We start from the raw sequence: 15,948 nt of genomic DNA, 5'->3' as shown, positions 1-15,948 counted from the left end.
ACATGTCGGCTCCTAACATATGCCAGGAGACCGGGCTTCTCCCAAACCGACGCGATTTCCATTTGTCAACACAGGGAAAAAAGCCAGATGCTCCTGTGCGGGACGGGTGTGTGGCTTTAGCCGAAGTGTTCACTCCGGGGACACAGCTGGAAAATGATGGTTTCCTGGCTGAGGCACAAAACAGCCTGAGCCTGACACAGGCCCCAGCTCCTGCCCACCCCGCCAGTGTGGCACCAAGCAGCCACGTCCCGGGACGGGCACGGCCAGCAGGTCCTGGGGTGAGCCCCTCTCAACCCGCAGTGACCTGTGGCACGATTAAGGGGAATGCATTCTGTTTAAGCCACTGATAAATGGGATTGATCTGGCAGGTAAAATGGACCAGTGCTTCTCAAAGTGCGGCCCACGGGGATCGGCACCCAGAGGTGCATGTTCCCGGGACCCCACCCAGACCTTGGCGGAGTGGGCCGGGTACCCAAGCAAGGTTGAACTGGGAATGCTGCCCACGCAGACAGCCCCGAATTATAGAGGGCTTGGCTCTGGAAAGGAGGCATCCCCTCCGAGTCTGCCACTCCCCAGCTATCATCTGATCCCTGCCAGCCTCGGGGCAGACGATGAGCCAGTCACTCTCAGCCCCAGGAGGAGGTCAGGGAGTGCAGCAGCAGCCATCCTTGCTGGCGGCCTCTCCCAACCACCCCTGCCACGGCCCGAGGTAAGAGAACCTCTGTGCAGAGCCAGCACGGGAGGCGGCCCCTGGACTCAGGACTGTGGGGCAGGGAACAGCGGCAGGGTCTCAGCAGTGGCCGCTTAAAGGTCAGATGGAGAGACCCAGGAAGCAGTCGTTCATTCAGCCAGAAAGTGGCTTGCGTCACTATGCACAAGCTCATTGACTGAGACGAGCCGTACCCGCACGTCCCTGCTGGCCATCAGGGACCCGGACATCCGACCCTGACCTGCCATACAGCAGGAAGGATGTCACTTGGAGACATCTCCCCAGGGCACAACTGCCCAGGGTGGGACGCGAGCCCAGCATCTGTCAAGGTCTGAAATCTAAGAACTGGTGATACTCAGCTACCTGTAGCCAGGCCCTTCCAGCGGCAGCTGGCATGCCACCGCCACAAGAGCGCATGGTGTCCCGGGACAACGTGTAGTCACTCGTGGACCTCACGCAGTGGAAGGGCCTGGTCATGCTGAAGAAGACAGCCAACCACATCCGCTTATGGTGGAAACAGCGAACTCGATTTATTGAAAAACGATTACAATGAGCCTCTGTTACACAGGTGTAAAATATCTTAAGACACCCCTTTCGTGGGCGTGACACTTCAAATGTGTGACACGTCTTCGGACGTTTAGGATACAAACAATGTGTCCTTTGGCACTGAATTTCAAAGGGCCCAGTGGCCTAGAATCTTTATCAAGGGTTTTGTGCTTTTTCCTTTTCATCCACATTTGCCCAAATATATGTGTATATATATATATGGAGAAAAAAATAAAATTACACCAGAAAAGAGTCTGCAATTATAAGAAGTGATTTTATTGCAATATACCGTAGTTAAAATGGACTGGGGGAGAACAGGACACATTTTGGACTTCATCACGAATTACAACAACTTTGAGGGGACCCACAGAAAATGACAAATAAAAGGACAAATCTGATGGGGCGAGGTGAAACAGAATCACATGACCTAGACAAAATCCACAGGGCATCGCACAACAGTTCTCCGATATGGCTTTCCTCCCAAGGAGAGGAGCACGGTGCACGCTGGTGTCCTGGCTTTGAGAGTCCCCAGGCCAGGCTTTTCTTTGGCAAGAGTGACTTGTTCTCCGGGGAGACGTGGGGAGTCGGCCTCGGTGGTGGTGTTACTCCGGGGGTGCTGTGCTGTGGTTTCCTGAGCTGCGCCCCATGGGGGTCAGCCCACTCCCAGCATTGCGTCCCCGTGGTGAAGGTAGGGGCGTGGCAGGGCACGTTTCACAGTACACGGACTGCTGGCTGGCCTGGGGTGCACTATCCACAAGGGCGGTCCCTCTCTCAGCACAGCGAGGACAAGGGGCGAGGCCCAGTGGGGACCGTACCAGCCTGAGCTCGAGTGCCCGGGCATCTGCAGCTGGAAACTCAGTTGCTTCTGGGGGAAGGAAGTCCCGCTCAGCCAGACCCGGAGACACCCAGGGTTCATTGCACATTTCTTGATCTGCATGCAAGGCCGTCTCCGGCTGAGACCTCACAGGGCAGCCGAACGGCTTCAGCTCAGTTTGTGGAACAGACAGAAGTCAGTCCCACGAACACAATCGGCGAAGGTCACACCATGGCGGATGCAGGAAGTCTTTACTGTGCACGCGTGTGTGTTTTCAGGTCAAGTCCACAGAACCCAGGACTGGCAATGGGTCTCAGGAGCAGATTCCACCAAGAATGAGCACCCGGTGGCTCCCGCGCCCGCCGGGAGGGGAGGTGACATCTCTTATGCAGTCCCTGGCAAAGACTCAGCTCGAGGAGTCAATGCCCCGGCGCAGGAAGCCGGGAGGAGGAGGCACGGCCGGGGGCCCCCAGTGCTGCCTTCTCCAAGGTCTTCAGACGTAGCACCACAGAAGAGAAGTGTAAAAAATCAGCACCAAGTTTCACTTAATTATCAGTTACAGAAAACGTGGTTCCCTGCCTGGGCTCTGCAGGAAGGAAAATGGAAAAAGGAAGCAATCAAAATGAACTGAAGCCTGCGTCTTAACCTAAGTGTGAGTAGAAAAAGCAGAGTATCAGATTCCTTTTTCTTCCCCATAGGCAAAAAAAGAAGTCCAGATCTAATAATAATAAAAGAAAAAACTGGCCTGGACAAGGGGTCTGGCACCTGCTTTTTCTCTGGCAGCACCGCTTCTTGCTGACCTGGGCAAATTTCCAATATGTTGCATATTCTTGAGGGGGGGGCAGGGTGGGGCGACTTCTTACTTCTAAAGAGGATAAGACACACCCAGATAGGATGCTTCTCCCCACCGTCCCGGTCTCCCGGCAGGCCTGAGACTGAGTTTCCACGCACGATTGAAAGTCAGGCACACTTAACATTTATAACAATACAATACAAATATTTACTTAAAACTCACAAAAACATAAGCACCTTTAATCCATCGGAAAGGCACATGCAGAACGACATTTGGCCTCTACATGGATCGTGTTGAGGGTTGTTAAAGCAGAGGCTTTGGCGACCTTTGCAGGGCTGGCCTTGGCACATTTTTTGAAGGTCAGGGGAAATACACATCTTCAAGTTGAATTAAAAAAGAAAGTGATATCCAAATACTGCCGCCCACCCCCGCCCTTGCCAACTGTCCATGATGCGGTCCATCGGCGGAAAAGCTAGCAAGGGGCCAGGGCGGTGGCCGGCTCCCTCCCCAAGGCGCACGGTGTAGACGGAACATGGTGTGGCCCGAGAGGCTGTGTGCAGCTAGGTCATGTGATTCGGCTCCAGTGGGGACACGGCTCTCTCCCCGTCTGCTTTCCAGGTGCTCAGGGTCCGGCACGGCATAGTGCCAGGGCACAGGGCGCGGATGAAGTCGAGCAGGAGGGGTGCGAGAAACCTTCGCTGTCTGGGGTGACGGCACATGGTGTACGGGACATTCACAAGGGGCGTGCTGAGGTCACGAGGTTGCTGGGAGACCAGGGTGCTGCGGGCGGCGGCTCCTAGCCCATGAAGCAAGCCTGCCCCACTTCAAATCCGAATTTCTGTGATGCCTCGCCGAAGTCGTTGAACATGATGTCCACGATGGGTATCTGCTCCACTTTGGGGGTGTCTATCTCCAGCACCGTCTTCTGATAGCCTTTCTTGGTCTGGGGAGGAGACAGGCGCACGTGGTTAAGAGCCACAGGCCGCTTGGGGGTAGCCAGCCACCGCCACCACCAGCTCGGGCTCCAAGAATGGGGCTTGGTGTTACCTCCTCTCCCCGCCCCACCTGGACATCTCAGGCCACATGGGTGGCACCTTGGCCACATGCACTTGGCAAGTGTTGGAGGAAACACAGCCGGCTGGGTGCCTGAACTCTCACGGACATCCAAAGTCACGGCTCAGTCCCGGAGGGGCAGGGGAGCGGCCTCAGAAGGGCCCGTGCTCTCTGTCCTATGGAGACACCCTCACCCCACCAAGCCACCGGACCAGGGCAGCTGTCATGCTTTATATCTAGACCTCAACCAGGAGCCTTTTGCGCCTATAGGTGGGGCTTTTGAAAGGGGATTGGATCACCACAGCGCTAAGGCTGGCTTGCTATTAGGAGGCGGAGCCTGGCTGGAGGTGGTCACAGAGGACGTGGCCTGGTAGGGGGCAGCTCCTCCTGGCTCCTCCCTTCCCCCCTCTGCTTCCTGTCTGCCACGCCCGGAGCAGCTCCTCCACCCAGGCTCTTCTGCCATGTGCCGTGCAGCCAGCCCTGCGGGGGCTGAAACTTCTACAGCATGAGTCAAAACGAACCTCTCGCTAAAGCTGGTGGCGTGGGTATTATGTCCCAGAGCTGGGACAGTGCCCTGCAGGGCAGCTGAGGAGCGAATATCAAAACAAGGGCCTCCCTGTTCCAAAGTGGAGAGTTACAAGGTGGTCGCAACCAAGTGCAGGGTCCCTGCCCCTGCCCTGGGAACTCGGCAGGGACCCTGGGCAGGAGGAGGAGCCCCCTCCCAGGCACAGGGAGGATGACAGCCTACACGCCAGGCCCTCCAAGGAGTCCTGGGCAGGCCTGCTTGGCAGTTGGCGCACACCCTTAGTGAGGCCAGCATGGCTCCAGGAAGCAGGATGCAGCCCCTCTTAGGATGGGCAGACTTCCGGAGAGGCTCCTCCCTCTTGGTTCTCATGTCCCAGACTGAGGGAGGGAGGGGCACCATTGCTCTGGTCTCCAAAGCCACCCAAATTCAGCTCCAAGTGTTTGGGGCATGCATCAACGAGGCTGACCCAGCCCTGCCGTTGGGTCACCTTCCCGAGACAACGGTACCTGATTCCACACCATTCCCTTGGGACACCCACAGCCCACCTGTCCTGGACTGTAGCTTTTGTGGCCTTGAACTGAAACCAGATTTACACTCTAAGCCGGGTCCGAGGAGCACGAGGCTCCAGCAACCCCTCCCTGCAGAGGTCCTCGAGGGAAGAGCGAGTCATGAGGGTTCCCCCCGATGGGCACCGTGGCTGGGGTGCAGCTGGCAGAAGGTCCCACGTGACTGTGAGGCCAGTCCTGACTATGCCCTGTTCAAGTTCCTGGCTGGAGGAATCACAGCCCTGGGGGCCCGTCCCCAAGACCGTGGGCTGAGAGTGTTCCTAAATACATGCCGGGACCCTGACCCACGGGGGTGGCAGAGTGCAGAGTGCCCTTACAAAGTGGCCCCAGAGGGACCCCTCACCCTCTCTCTGCCACATGAGGACACAAGGACGGTCAGCTGTCTGCAAGCCGGACGAGGCGGTCACCAGGACCTGGCCCCGCTGGCACCTGTGCTCAAACCTCCCACCTGTGGAGCTGTGCACAGCGGGTGTCTGTGGTCTGCCAGGAGCCTGGGCTGTGGACATTTGTCATGGAGCCTGAGAGGACCACAAAGGCCCTGAGCCAGGACTGCCCAGCTCTGCTGCACCCATATTCCTGACCCTTACACCGGGTGTGGGAGCCAAGTCCTGTTGTTCTAAACAGCTGAAGATTGGGTTAATTTGTTATAAACAGCAGATAAGGAATGCACGCCATGTGCCTCAGTTTCCCCTAAGCAAGTGGAGCTCAGAGAAGAGGGGTGAGGATGTGCAGCTATGACGGGGCCTCCTGTGGGGGCACGTCCAGCTCTGTCTCCTCCACATCCTCCCACCATACTTCCCTGGCCCACTTGGTAAGAGCACCCTCCACGCTCCAGCTGGGCCTGGAGGGGTGCGCACAAAGTGGTGTTAGGACTTCACAGGACCGGAGTCCTCACCCACCCAGGGGACTTCGCTCCTGAGTTCTGAGGTGGGATGCAGACCCTGCAGTTTTAAAAGAGGGGATGGCACATGCCTCTAATCCCAGCACTCACGAGGCTGAGGCAGGAGGATTGCTGCATGTTCGAGGCCAGCCCAGGCTACACAGTGAGTTTAGAGCTAGCCTGAACTATGTAGCAAGACCCTGTCTCCAAAAAATAAAAATAAATAAAAGATAGGGAACTCCAGCCACACTGCTCTTTGTGGTCGGCTGGCTGTCCTTTGAGAAAGGCTGTCGGGAGGACGGTGCTGTTGGGTGGCCCAGTACCCTGACAGCACAACACTGGTGGTCCCAAGCCCTGCGGAGCACCCTGGGTAGGCCACACAGACCCTACGTGGGCCCCTGTGCCTGTTGGGTCCACCCCGATGCGTGGCCGCAGCACTCCACGCCCAGGGGGAGGGACGCGGGGACCGACTGGCCCACGCCTGTGCCGCATGCAGCATCCTCCAGGGATCCTGCACCTGCCTCGGGGGAGCAGGGCCCCTGCCCACCGCCGGGCCTGTGAGGAACAGCCAGACACCACGCTGCTCCCATCCAGGCTCTGCCTCCGTGGGCTCTGCTCCCTCCCATGGTCCCACCAGGGTCCCAAAGGAGATCACTGCCTGGTCCTGGCTGGGCCCGGACCACGGTGCAGTCACAGGGAGCTGTGTCATGTCAGCAACAGGCCAGAGAGCTGTGCCCTGAATGCAACCCTGGGATGAGGAGCCGCAGGCCGCGTGGCCGCAGCAGCAGCCTCCGCCCATCCAGGACCAGGCAGCTCGTGCTGAGCCAGCAGGTAGCCCCGCTGGATTTATAGGGCCCCTCCGCTCCAATTATCAGAGCGCTCAGAGAGGGGCAAATTTGAGGCAGGCCACAGCCCGTGGCTGCATTACCCCGCTATTCCAGAAGAATAAATAACTGTTACCAGCCTGCAATGGCCCCCTGGGGGCGCACAAAGCTGTGCAAACAGCGGGATTTATGTGGCGGCCGCCCCGGCCCTCTTGCCCGCTGATTTGTGCCCCTTCGGGCCGGCCGCTCAGCAATGCTGTCAATCAGGCTCTCTGGCCGAAGGACGCCAGCCTGGTAACTCCAAATTCTCTATCTGTTATCGCGATGTGAATCGCACAGGCCTCCTGTCGCTGGCCTTCAAGTCCCCAAGGAAGCCCCAAGGTCGTGACCTTTCCAAGTAAGGCGGGACATCCAGGGGCTTGGGGTCGGTGGCCCTGCAGGTCCAGGCTGTGTTGCCGCTTGCTGAGCCACGGACACCCCAGCTCCACCTCCGCATGCCCTCTGCCTGTCCTTTCCAACCGGTCCCAGCCACCCGAGGGCTGAGCTTTCCAACCAGCAGGGCTGCTGTCCTGAGCTGTTATCCCTCCACCTCCCCTAAGGCAGGAACTTTTCCTCCCAGAAGTAAAGATGGGAGGGAGCCTCCCCTCCCGGCCCTGGCCAGCACCCAGTCTGGACGTCCCAACCCTGTGCCTGGCCTCTGCTTCCCGAAGCTCAGAGGACCTCGGCGGGGAGGGAACAGCACACCTCGAGACAGCCTGACCATGCCCAGGGGCTGTCTACAGCAGCATGGACACTGGGAACCAGCAGGAGCCACGAGGGACCACCGATGGCGCCCCTCACCTACACGCTCAAGGGACAGGCCCCCAAGCGATGGCCGCGGCTGACCCGCAGCCCCAGATGCTGGGCAAGGGGCACGGGGAAGGGGGTGGGCTGTTAGCCTGGGCCGTGCAGAGGGCATGGTTCAGGTTCTCTCAGGGGAGAAATGAAGGGAGGGGGCCCAGTGTCGGGGGTGACGGTGAGGTGCTCAGCTAGGCTTCCTGGTGACCCCGCCTCAGCTTCTAACAGGCCACACCAGGGGCACGTCCGAGGACCTGCACAGGACTGGGCACTGGTCACAGTCACACTCAAGACATCTCCCAGGACACAAGGACAGACCCTCACCTGCGTGACTAGGTCGGGGTGCGTCTAAGCTCACCCCGGTGGAAGGATGTGCGTGTGCACGGGAGGTGCCAATGCAGGGGTACAGGGCCAGGCACACGGGACGTGCCCAAGATCCAGAAGTGAGGAGCAGACCCCGGCTGGGCGGCGCCAAGGAGCACTCACCGCGCAGCCGTCCGTCAGGGCGCGGATGTAGGGGTTGTTGTCGTAGGACATCTCCTCATCATTGGAGCCCAGGAAGCGCATGGCCTTGTCGTAGCTGCCCGTGGCGGCATCCTGCCAGGCCACTGACTGGTAGCAGTGGTAGGTGATGTTCTGGTGGGCAGAGGCACTCAGCAGCCTCAGGAAGGTCATCTGTACCACGCCCACTGGGTTGCCTTCGGCGTCCATGTAAGAGAGCTGCGGGAGGGACAAAGGCGGGCTCAGCAGGGTGGGCACACGGCCTCACCCAACCCAAGGTGGCACACAGGGCTCTGGGGCTCCTGGGGACAGAGGGCCATGGGCCACCACTGCCCACCCAGCCTGGAGAGGGCAGGGGCCCATGATGTGGCCGGCCGGCTTGATAAGAGCCGGCTGGATGCATGAATCACAGCCTCAGAGCGCAGCGGCCGGAGCGGCCTGGCCCTGTGCCACCCTGGTGCCCCGCAGCTGTTCCTCCTTCACCCTGCCTGCCAACCTCCTCCCCTTCTGTCACCTGGGCCTCTGCCAGCCTCAGATGAGCCCTCTCACCCCTCCCCACACACCAGCTCTGAGGGCTTGGAACGTGCGGGACACACAGGCAACCGTCCTGGGGTGGGTTTTGCACCGAGACAGGCCTCCTGGGGCTCTGGCTCTCGTCCCTGGGTCTGGACACCAGGAACGCGGCTGGGAGTGACCCAAAGGGGAGGGGGCAGGAGGACGCTCTCTGTGGTCTCCAGGAGTTCACAGCCCTCCCTGCCTGGCAGCCCCACCAGCTCTGGGCCGGAACCCCCAGGGCTTTTCTCTGGGCCTGGACGCTGCCCACTCTGCAGCAGCGCTGCCCAAGCTGCCCCCTCTGTGCCAGACCCTGCTCTTGGGGACGCCGCCGCTCCTTGCCCCCAGCCCGGAGGCTGTGTGCGCCCCTCCTCCACCGGCACCCTGAGCCTCCCTGCGTCCCTCCACACCGCACTGGTCCTCCTTCCAGGGTGCCTGCTGCCTCATGTGCTACCCCTGCTGAATCAGGACTGCCGTGAGGGCAGGGTGGACACGTGTGCCCGATGCCAGCCAAGGTGCTAATGTAGGCATGGGAAGCTCTGTGAGGCCTGGCCAGCTTTGGGGAGTGACCTGGGCCACCTGGGGTGATAGGCAGGAAGCTGGGACTGCATGGACAGCTGGGGTCATTGCCCAGGCATCCCTGCGGGAGGTATAGGGGCATCCTGGGTGGGCATCTAGCAGGGCCGCTCCCCTTCCCAGCTGGGAGCAAGCAGCTGTCCACTTGAAGACGCTTACTGTGCTGCAAGGGCAGCCTGGGCTTTGGCTCCATGGCCCTAGCTGGAAGGCCCCCATTTCTACCACAAACTGGTGGCATCGGGAAGGACAAGCTGCTGCCAGCTGTATCCCCAACACTGGGCTGCTCTGCTCTGCCAGGCCAAGGCTGGCATTGGGCATCATGACGGGGGGGGGGTTGGATCTCAGTGCAGAGTGCAGGTGATTTTGCAAATGTGATGGTTTCTGTAACACTGCATCCCGCAGGGACACAACTGGGCCTTTGGTCCTGTCCAGGAAGGCCTGGTGACCAGCTGACCCCATCCTGCCTAGGGCCTTGTGTCAGGGACTAGGCAGAAAGTTCAGCGTCCAACACCAGAAGTGTCACCCTGGGCGGCAGTAGCCCCAACACTGCCTTTTGCCCCTGAAAGTGGTGTGGGACATGCAGGGGACCCTCGGACCAGTGCTGGTGTGGGGGTGGGTATGGAAAGGCAGGGACCACCCTTAGCCACACTTCAATCAGCAAAATTAGAAAGCACGGAGGGAGGGATGGAGGAAGGGGAGCGGGCCTGGAAGCCCACTCAATACCAGTGCAGTGGGACAACCTGCAACCAGAAGGTACAAGCAAACCCCACACCCTCACAGGCAGTGACGGCGGACCTTACGGTCAGACCTGCAGAGGAAAACCAAGTACCAACCAACATCCGGGCCATCGGTGTTCCTGGGGGGAAAGGTGACTGACTCAGGAAAGGACACATGCAGGGAGGGGGCTGGACACAGAAGGACCTCAGGCCAGCTCATGCCCTGGGCTGGAAGCCCCCTGGGAGGGGCCTCTGCCCTCCCCCCCATGGTGGCCTGGTCCTGGCAGCCAGCTCAGACCAAGGCTGAGTTCTCCTAGCAGGGGCCTCCGTCAATCTGGCATCTACTGTGATGTTCAGAGAGCCAGACTGGGCGCCCTGCACCCTGCACCGTGGCAGGGCCGTCCTGGGCCACCCTGCACCTCTGCCTCTGTGACCTGTCTGGGAAACAGGACCCAGGGCAGTGGCGGTGGCCATGTGGGCTGGTGACTGGACGCTCAGTGCCATTTCACTCCTCAGAGTAGGGGAGCCTGGCTAGGGTCAGGGAGGTCACCACGATGGGGAGGAGGCAGGGCCACACGGTGCGGCCAGTGACAAGCCAGGACCTGCCACCTCCCTGGCTGGGGCAGCTTCACCCAATGGCTCCTTCCTGCCTGACCCCTTAGGCCCGAAGTCCCCTATCCTTGTCGTCCCGAGAGCTGCCCCTTCACAGTCCTTCTGTGTGCCAGTGGCTCTGTCCCAAGGACAGCACAGACAAGGTGAAGGGGCGGAAGTGGGGGAGGAGGAGGAGACGGATGCCTGTGTCCACAGCAAGGGACAGCAGGGAAGCTCCCGAGAGGCAGCCGAGGAGAGCAGGAGCTAGGTTGTCTGCGGAGCCGCGCTGAGGAGGGCAAGGCCCGAGGCTAAGGGACGAGGACTTCAGCCGCGGGGACCAGGCAAAGGCAGCTGGGAGACACGGCTCTGAATCTTTGGGAGACCTGGTCTCTGCGTCCACCCAGAGAGGCGGGGGCAGGGAGGACCTTGGGCCGATGGCACTCAGAGTGGCCCCTGGTGAAACAGAACCCTCAGGGGTGGAGACACGGGAAAAGTCTGAGCTCAGCAGGTGACCTGGAACTGTCCCCAGCGTGAAATCTGTCTCCGCCGGGCGGAGACCATAGCTCTGTTTATCCCAGAAGAATCCCAAATCGCTGCGGCGCTGGAGGTAAACAATCAGCGGCCGCCGCCACTAGGGTAGCAGGAGGAGGTCAGAATGGCTCCATCTCAGCGCCAGCTAGAGGGGTGTCCTGTCTGCACAGCCACAGAAGATGACAGGACCACGCAGCTGGGCTGGCGCCACAGCCCGGGCCCTGAGCAGCACCCGGGCGCAGGCACGGTAGGTCCCTGGAGAACACTTGCTCTTTAAGACAAGCACCTGCCCCTGCTGCCTGCCGACCCTGCCGGCCTCCTGCCTGTGCTGCCTGGGACCTCCGTGCCCAAGCCGCCAGCTGTGCCATGGTGAGCAGCACAGTACCCTGGCCCGCTGCCACCTAAGTCTCAGTGGAGGACCCCCTGCAGGCCCGAGAGCGGCCGCAGGGCTGCGGGAGAAACCTCGCTGGCTGAGCCCTGCTGTCACGCGCCGTGGAGCGGTGTGGCCGAAGGGACAAGAGCAGGCGTGGCCCAGCGTTGGTGTCGAGTGGGCCATGCAGAGCCGAGAGCCAGGCCGAGCCGTAGCGGGCAGCGCGGGGCGGCCACTTACCAGGGAGCCGCGCTTGTACTGACTATACCAGGTAGAGGGCCGCTCTTTGGGCCAGCGGGCCATTTTACTCTGCAAGATAGGAGACGAGCGCATTTAAAGTGACAACCGCAGGGGACGGAGGGGCCGCCTTACCAGTTTACCACGCTTGAATTCACTGAACCAGGAACCCGGGTTTTCTTTGGGCCAAGAAGTGATCCTGGCCTGCACACGGCGCAGGCGTGGTGGGAGGGAGAGAAACAGAAAGGAGAGGGTTACTTTCCCGGCCTCCACCCCGACGCCCGGCCTCGGCCTTGGCCCCCGCCCTGCGTCCTGCCGCAGCGCCTCTGCCTCCCCGACGCAAAGACCAGGGCTGTCCTGGGTGACAACAGCTCCAGGCCTCTCACAGCCAAGCCAGGTGACCGGGTCACAGCAGGGCCACAGGTGGAGCTGGGCCAGTGCTGCGGGGAGAGGCGGACTCGGGATGAAGGTGACACGCCAAGCACCAGCGTTGCTGGGGGCCCGGCTCTGTGGCTCCTCTTCTTCTGTCTTCACTCCCTAGGGGCACGGTGCGCCCCATGGCCCCCACCTTGTGTGTGTGTGTGTGGGTGGTGGGTGGGTGTGTGGGTGGGTGTGTGCATGTGTGTGGCGCACGTGTGTGGTAGGTCCTTATGCAGGACTCTAAGGCTGCTCTGCCATGATAAGGAACCAACCCCCGCAGCAAAGCCTGCTACAATTATAGAACCAGCTGGCTCTGTCACAGGGGCAGCCTCTGTCCCCCTGGGTCCCTCCTGGAGCTTGTTCCGCTCACAATCAGCCAGCTGCGTGGGCTCAGGGATGCTAGGGACACAGAGAACGGTGTCTGAGCAAGGCCCTGCCCTGCCCTGCCCTGTGCACACACTGCAGGTGTGGGGTGAGAACCGTGGGGGCTGCTGGGCCCTGCCTGGCCTGGGTAGGGCCTATGGGGGATTCTGCTTGGGAGCCAGGCCCCGGGGGCTCGTGGCAGGAGGCAGAGGTCTGAATCCTCATCTGCTGAGCCAGGCCATCTCCCCGGAGCAGGGCAGGTGCTGAGTCAGCCAGAAGAGGCGACCACCAGGGGGAGGGGAGCCAGTTGCACGCCTGCCAGAGCCTCTACACTCCCTCCTGTCTCCAGATCTGCCACCTTCAAAGCCGTACCGTGCTCATGTCAGGGTGACAGCCCAGCCCCTAGGCCACGGAGCGGCACAAGTACGCTTTACCCAAGACACCTGCTTCAAACTCCTCCAGTTCCCAGAAGGCCCACGGCCCAGCACCACCAGAGAGAGCAGTTTCCATTCACCCTGGACAGAGGGCCCGGCCCAGCTCGTAGGCACCTAGCTGTTCCATGCAGGTGGAAGACAGGAAGGAGCCGGAGGGGTGCGCTTTAGATCCCCAGCTCAGTAGAGTGAATGCCAGCAATGGCTCCTCAGGAAAGCCCTGGGCTAGGGTAGCTGTCCCGAGAATCCTCTCATGGGAGGCCACCTGAGAGGACAGAGTGGCCAGAGAGTAACCGCCTGCAGAGGACAGAGTGTGCCCAGAGGGAGGGGAAATGTCTTTGCCAGCTGAGTTCTGTGCAGGGCCTCTGGAGAGATGGCAGGAAAGGATAAGATCCTGGGCTTGAAGCCTACAGAGCTCATCAGGACAGCAACTGCAGGGCTGGGCGGGGCACGGGTCCGGAGCCCACAATCTTCCCGTTCTTGCTGCTGCCAGCTGGTGCCCAACCCAAGGGGGAGCTGGCGCTTACCCAGGTCACAGCGTGATTTAGGGGCTAAGGGGACTGTGGCCCCTGGGAGGACAGCGCTGCTCGTTCGCTCTCTGGCAGGAAACTGCTCCCTGGGCAACAGGCTAGCTGCATGCGGCAGGAGGGACACGCAGGAGCCCGCGTGACTCCCAGAAACAGCCAGGGCTGTGACGGCCACCAGCCACGTGTGAGGTGTGTTTGGGGTGAGGGGGCGTCTGCACACTTCAGCTGGAGTCTCGGTCACCTTCCCGGGTATCCACAGGGACACGTCGAATTTGTTTCTGACCTTGCCACACGCACACCCATGTGCACACCACTCCCACACCCGGTCCCACCACTCAGACTCCCCGCACAGCGCCGGGGCCCGGGGGCCGGTAAGGCCCCTGCCGTGTTTCGGTGCACTGCACAAGATCCCTGCGAATCAGAGCCCTGCTCCTCGCCCCAAATTCTTTACTCCATAAGTTCATAAGCTTGAGGCAACAAGAGGTGCTCAGGAGCCTTGAGCAAATCCTGGGGTATAAACTGCTCCAAGAATTCAGGCCCACGGCAGCTTTCAGGAAATGCCTTTGGGTCGCTTCCTTATCCTTCTGGAGGCTCTGGGTCGGCCCAAGGCCAGAACGGCTGAGCTCCAGCGGGAGGCGTCAGCCCAGGGCTGGGAGACCTCGGTGGGGTGGTGGTGACAACGTGCAGTGGCCGCCATCATCCCCCGCACAACCCGGGCCAGCTCCTACAACTCCCTAGCCCATCTCTTAAACAGAGAAGGCTCCGGAGAAGGCTCTTACGGTGATGATCAGTTCCCGGCTTCCAGCCTTAATTAAAGCTGTGGACCTGTGGAACACAGGAGCTGGGTCCAGCTCCCTCTGGAGGCCCAGGCCCCCAGGGTACTCACCCCCTCGGACTTCTTGTCGGGGAAGACGCAGGTCGCCCCTCCGGCCGTGAAGTTGCAGTAGACTTTGAAGGAATCCCGGGAGCAGCCCTGGTTGGGGTCCACCCAGTATTCACCTGCAGCACAGAGGCAGGAGGCCGGTCAGAAAGCCGTGCCTGGACGGCTCAGAGCCACAGTGACACCACAGCCTGGCATTTACATGCACGTGGCTGGAGACGAGAGGGGCCTTGCCAGGGCTCGTGTCGCTGCACTCGGCTCTCCCTGCAGGGCCCATCAAGGGGTGAGGGGTGGGGACAGACGCATAAACGCAGCCATGGCAGGGAGTAGCTGCGTAGGGGCCTGGGGGCCAAGGCAGGGTGGGGATGGAAAGGCAGAGGACGCTCAGAACACACTCTGGAAGCACATATATCTGGGTCCAAGTCTACAGGAACCACGACATCCCCCAGGCCTCAGGAGGACTACACCTCTACCCCAGGGCAAGACCAGCTAGCTAATGTGGTTTTGTCCCACAGGAGTCCGGCCTGAGGACCGTGACAGCCCGTCTGTGACAGCCAGACTGAGTGGCATGTCCGGTGGTCCAGCATTGAAAGCATCTAATATGATCCTGACACTGAGCCTCATGGGTCAGTTTGCCTCTGCCCTCCCCATCGAAGTTCTTGTCCCCATCTACAGGTCAGGGACAGTGATCCAGGCAGTCCAGCTAAGTGAGACCAGGTCTGCTCGGCCTCGAAGCCCGGCCTCTACCCGGCCTGTGCATACCATGTCACCTCCCGCTGCGGCACCTCCGTGCGTCCTGGAGACAGCCCATGTGTCCTCTGTCCCAGGGGCAGTGGAGGTGAGGAGGTGGCGCTGCCCAGCCAGCCCCAGGCACAGTGCGGGTGGTTGCTGGTCCTCACCGTCAGGGAAGTCGGGGTGGCAGAGCTGCAGGTCCTTGCAGGTGCGCGCAGGGTTCTGCTGCGTGCCCAGCGGTCGCTTCATCTGCTCGATCTCCAGCTTCAGTGAGTTGAGTGAGCCGAAGATCTCCTCCATGCCGTCCGCGTAGTCCATGTAGCTCTCACCTGCTGTGTCATCCAGCAGCTGGCTGGCATCAATGTTCCGCCGCGTCCGAGAGGCCTGGATCGGCAGGGGCTGGATGACCTCGCCCGGAGGGCCCTGGGTATGGGAGGGGCAGTGGTGGGTGGGACAGGTCACAGCTGGGAGCCTTCCCTGCACCTCGTCTGTTCTTCTGGCCTTAGCTGGATGAAAGGCCAAGCCTTGGGGAGACCAGAGCACCCTTCTGGACTCTGCAGCTCCATTGGGGCTGAACCCTGTGGAGCCGCACCAATGCCGCGGATGCAGTGTGGGTTCCCTCCTGGAAGGCTCCACCTCCACAAGGATGGGTCCAGAGGTTGCAAGACCACAGGGGTGTCCTGGAGGGCACTCACTGCACCCCAGCTCACCACAAGCTTCATCCCACACCCTGGGACATCAGCTACTGCTCCCACCCCAACACACATGTATACACATATGCACACATGTGTGGCACACACATGTATACACGAGAGCACATTCACATGTACACACAGGCAAACACACAAGTACATACATACGTACACACATGCACACTGACACACACAAGCAAACGCATATACAAATGAGCACACATGCATGCATACGCACATCCACACACCTGCATGTACACACACATGTACACACATGCGCA

At 60.7% G+C, this 15,948-nt stretch overlaps 1 protein-coding gene across 2 annotated transcripts in view; it reads right to left on the bottom strand.

The window, feature by feature from the left end:
- Positions 1-1,214: 1,214 nt before the first annotated feature.
- Col5a1 (collagen, type V, alpha 1) overlaps positions 1,215-15,948 on the bottom strand; it is a gene marked incomplete at its 5' end in the record, with an annotated part of 126,994 nt that continues 112,260 nt past the window's right edge. The window contains 5 exon segments of one of the 2 annotated variants that reach the window (XM_005408644.2): positions 1,215-3,805; positions 8,035-8,268; positions 11,758-11,826; positions 14,250-14,362; positions 15,143-15,398. In XM_005408644.2, coding sequence (XP_005408701.2) covers positions 3,659-3,805; positions 8,035-8,268; positions 11,758-11,826; positions 14,250-14,362; positions 15,143-15,398 — 819 coding nt within the window. 2 annotated transcript variants of the gene reach the window in all.

The sequence above is a fragment of the Chinchilla lanigera genome, unplaced genomic scaffold (genome assembly GCF_000276665.1).
Source record: "Chinchilla lanigera isolate Chin_1 unplaced genomic scaffold, ChiLan1.0 scaffold00112, whole genome shotgun sequence".
NCBI lineage: Eukaryota > Metazoa > Chordata > Mammalia > Rodentia > Chinchillidae > Chinchilla > Chinchilla lanigera.
Note: the sequence above shows the minus strand (reverse complement) of the source record. Positions and strands in the feature narration are given on the sequence as shown.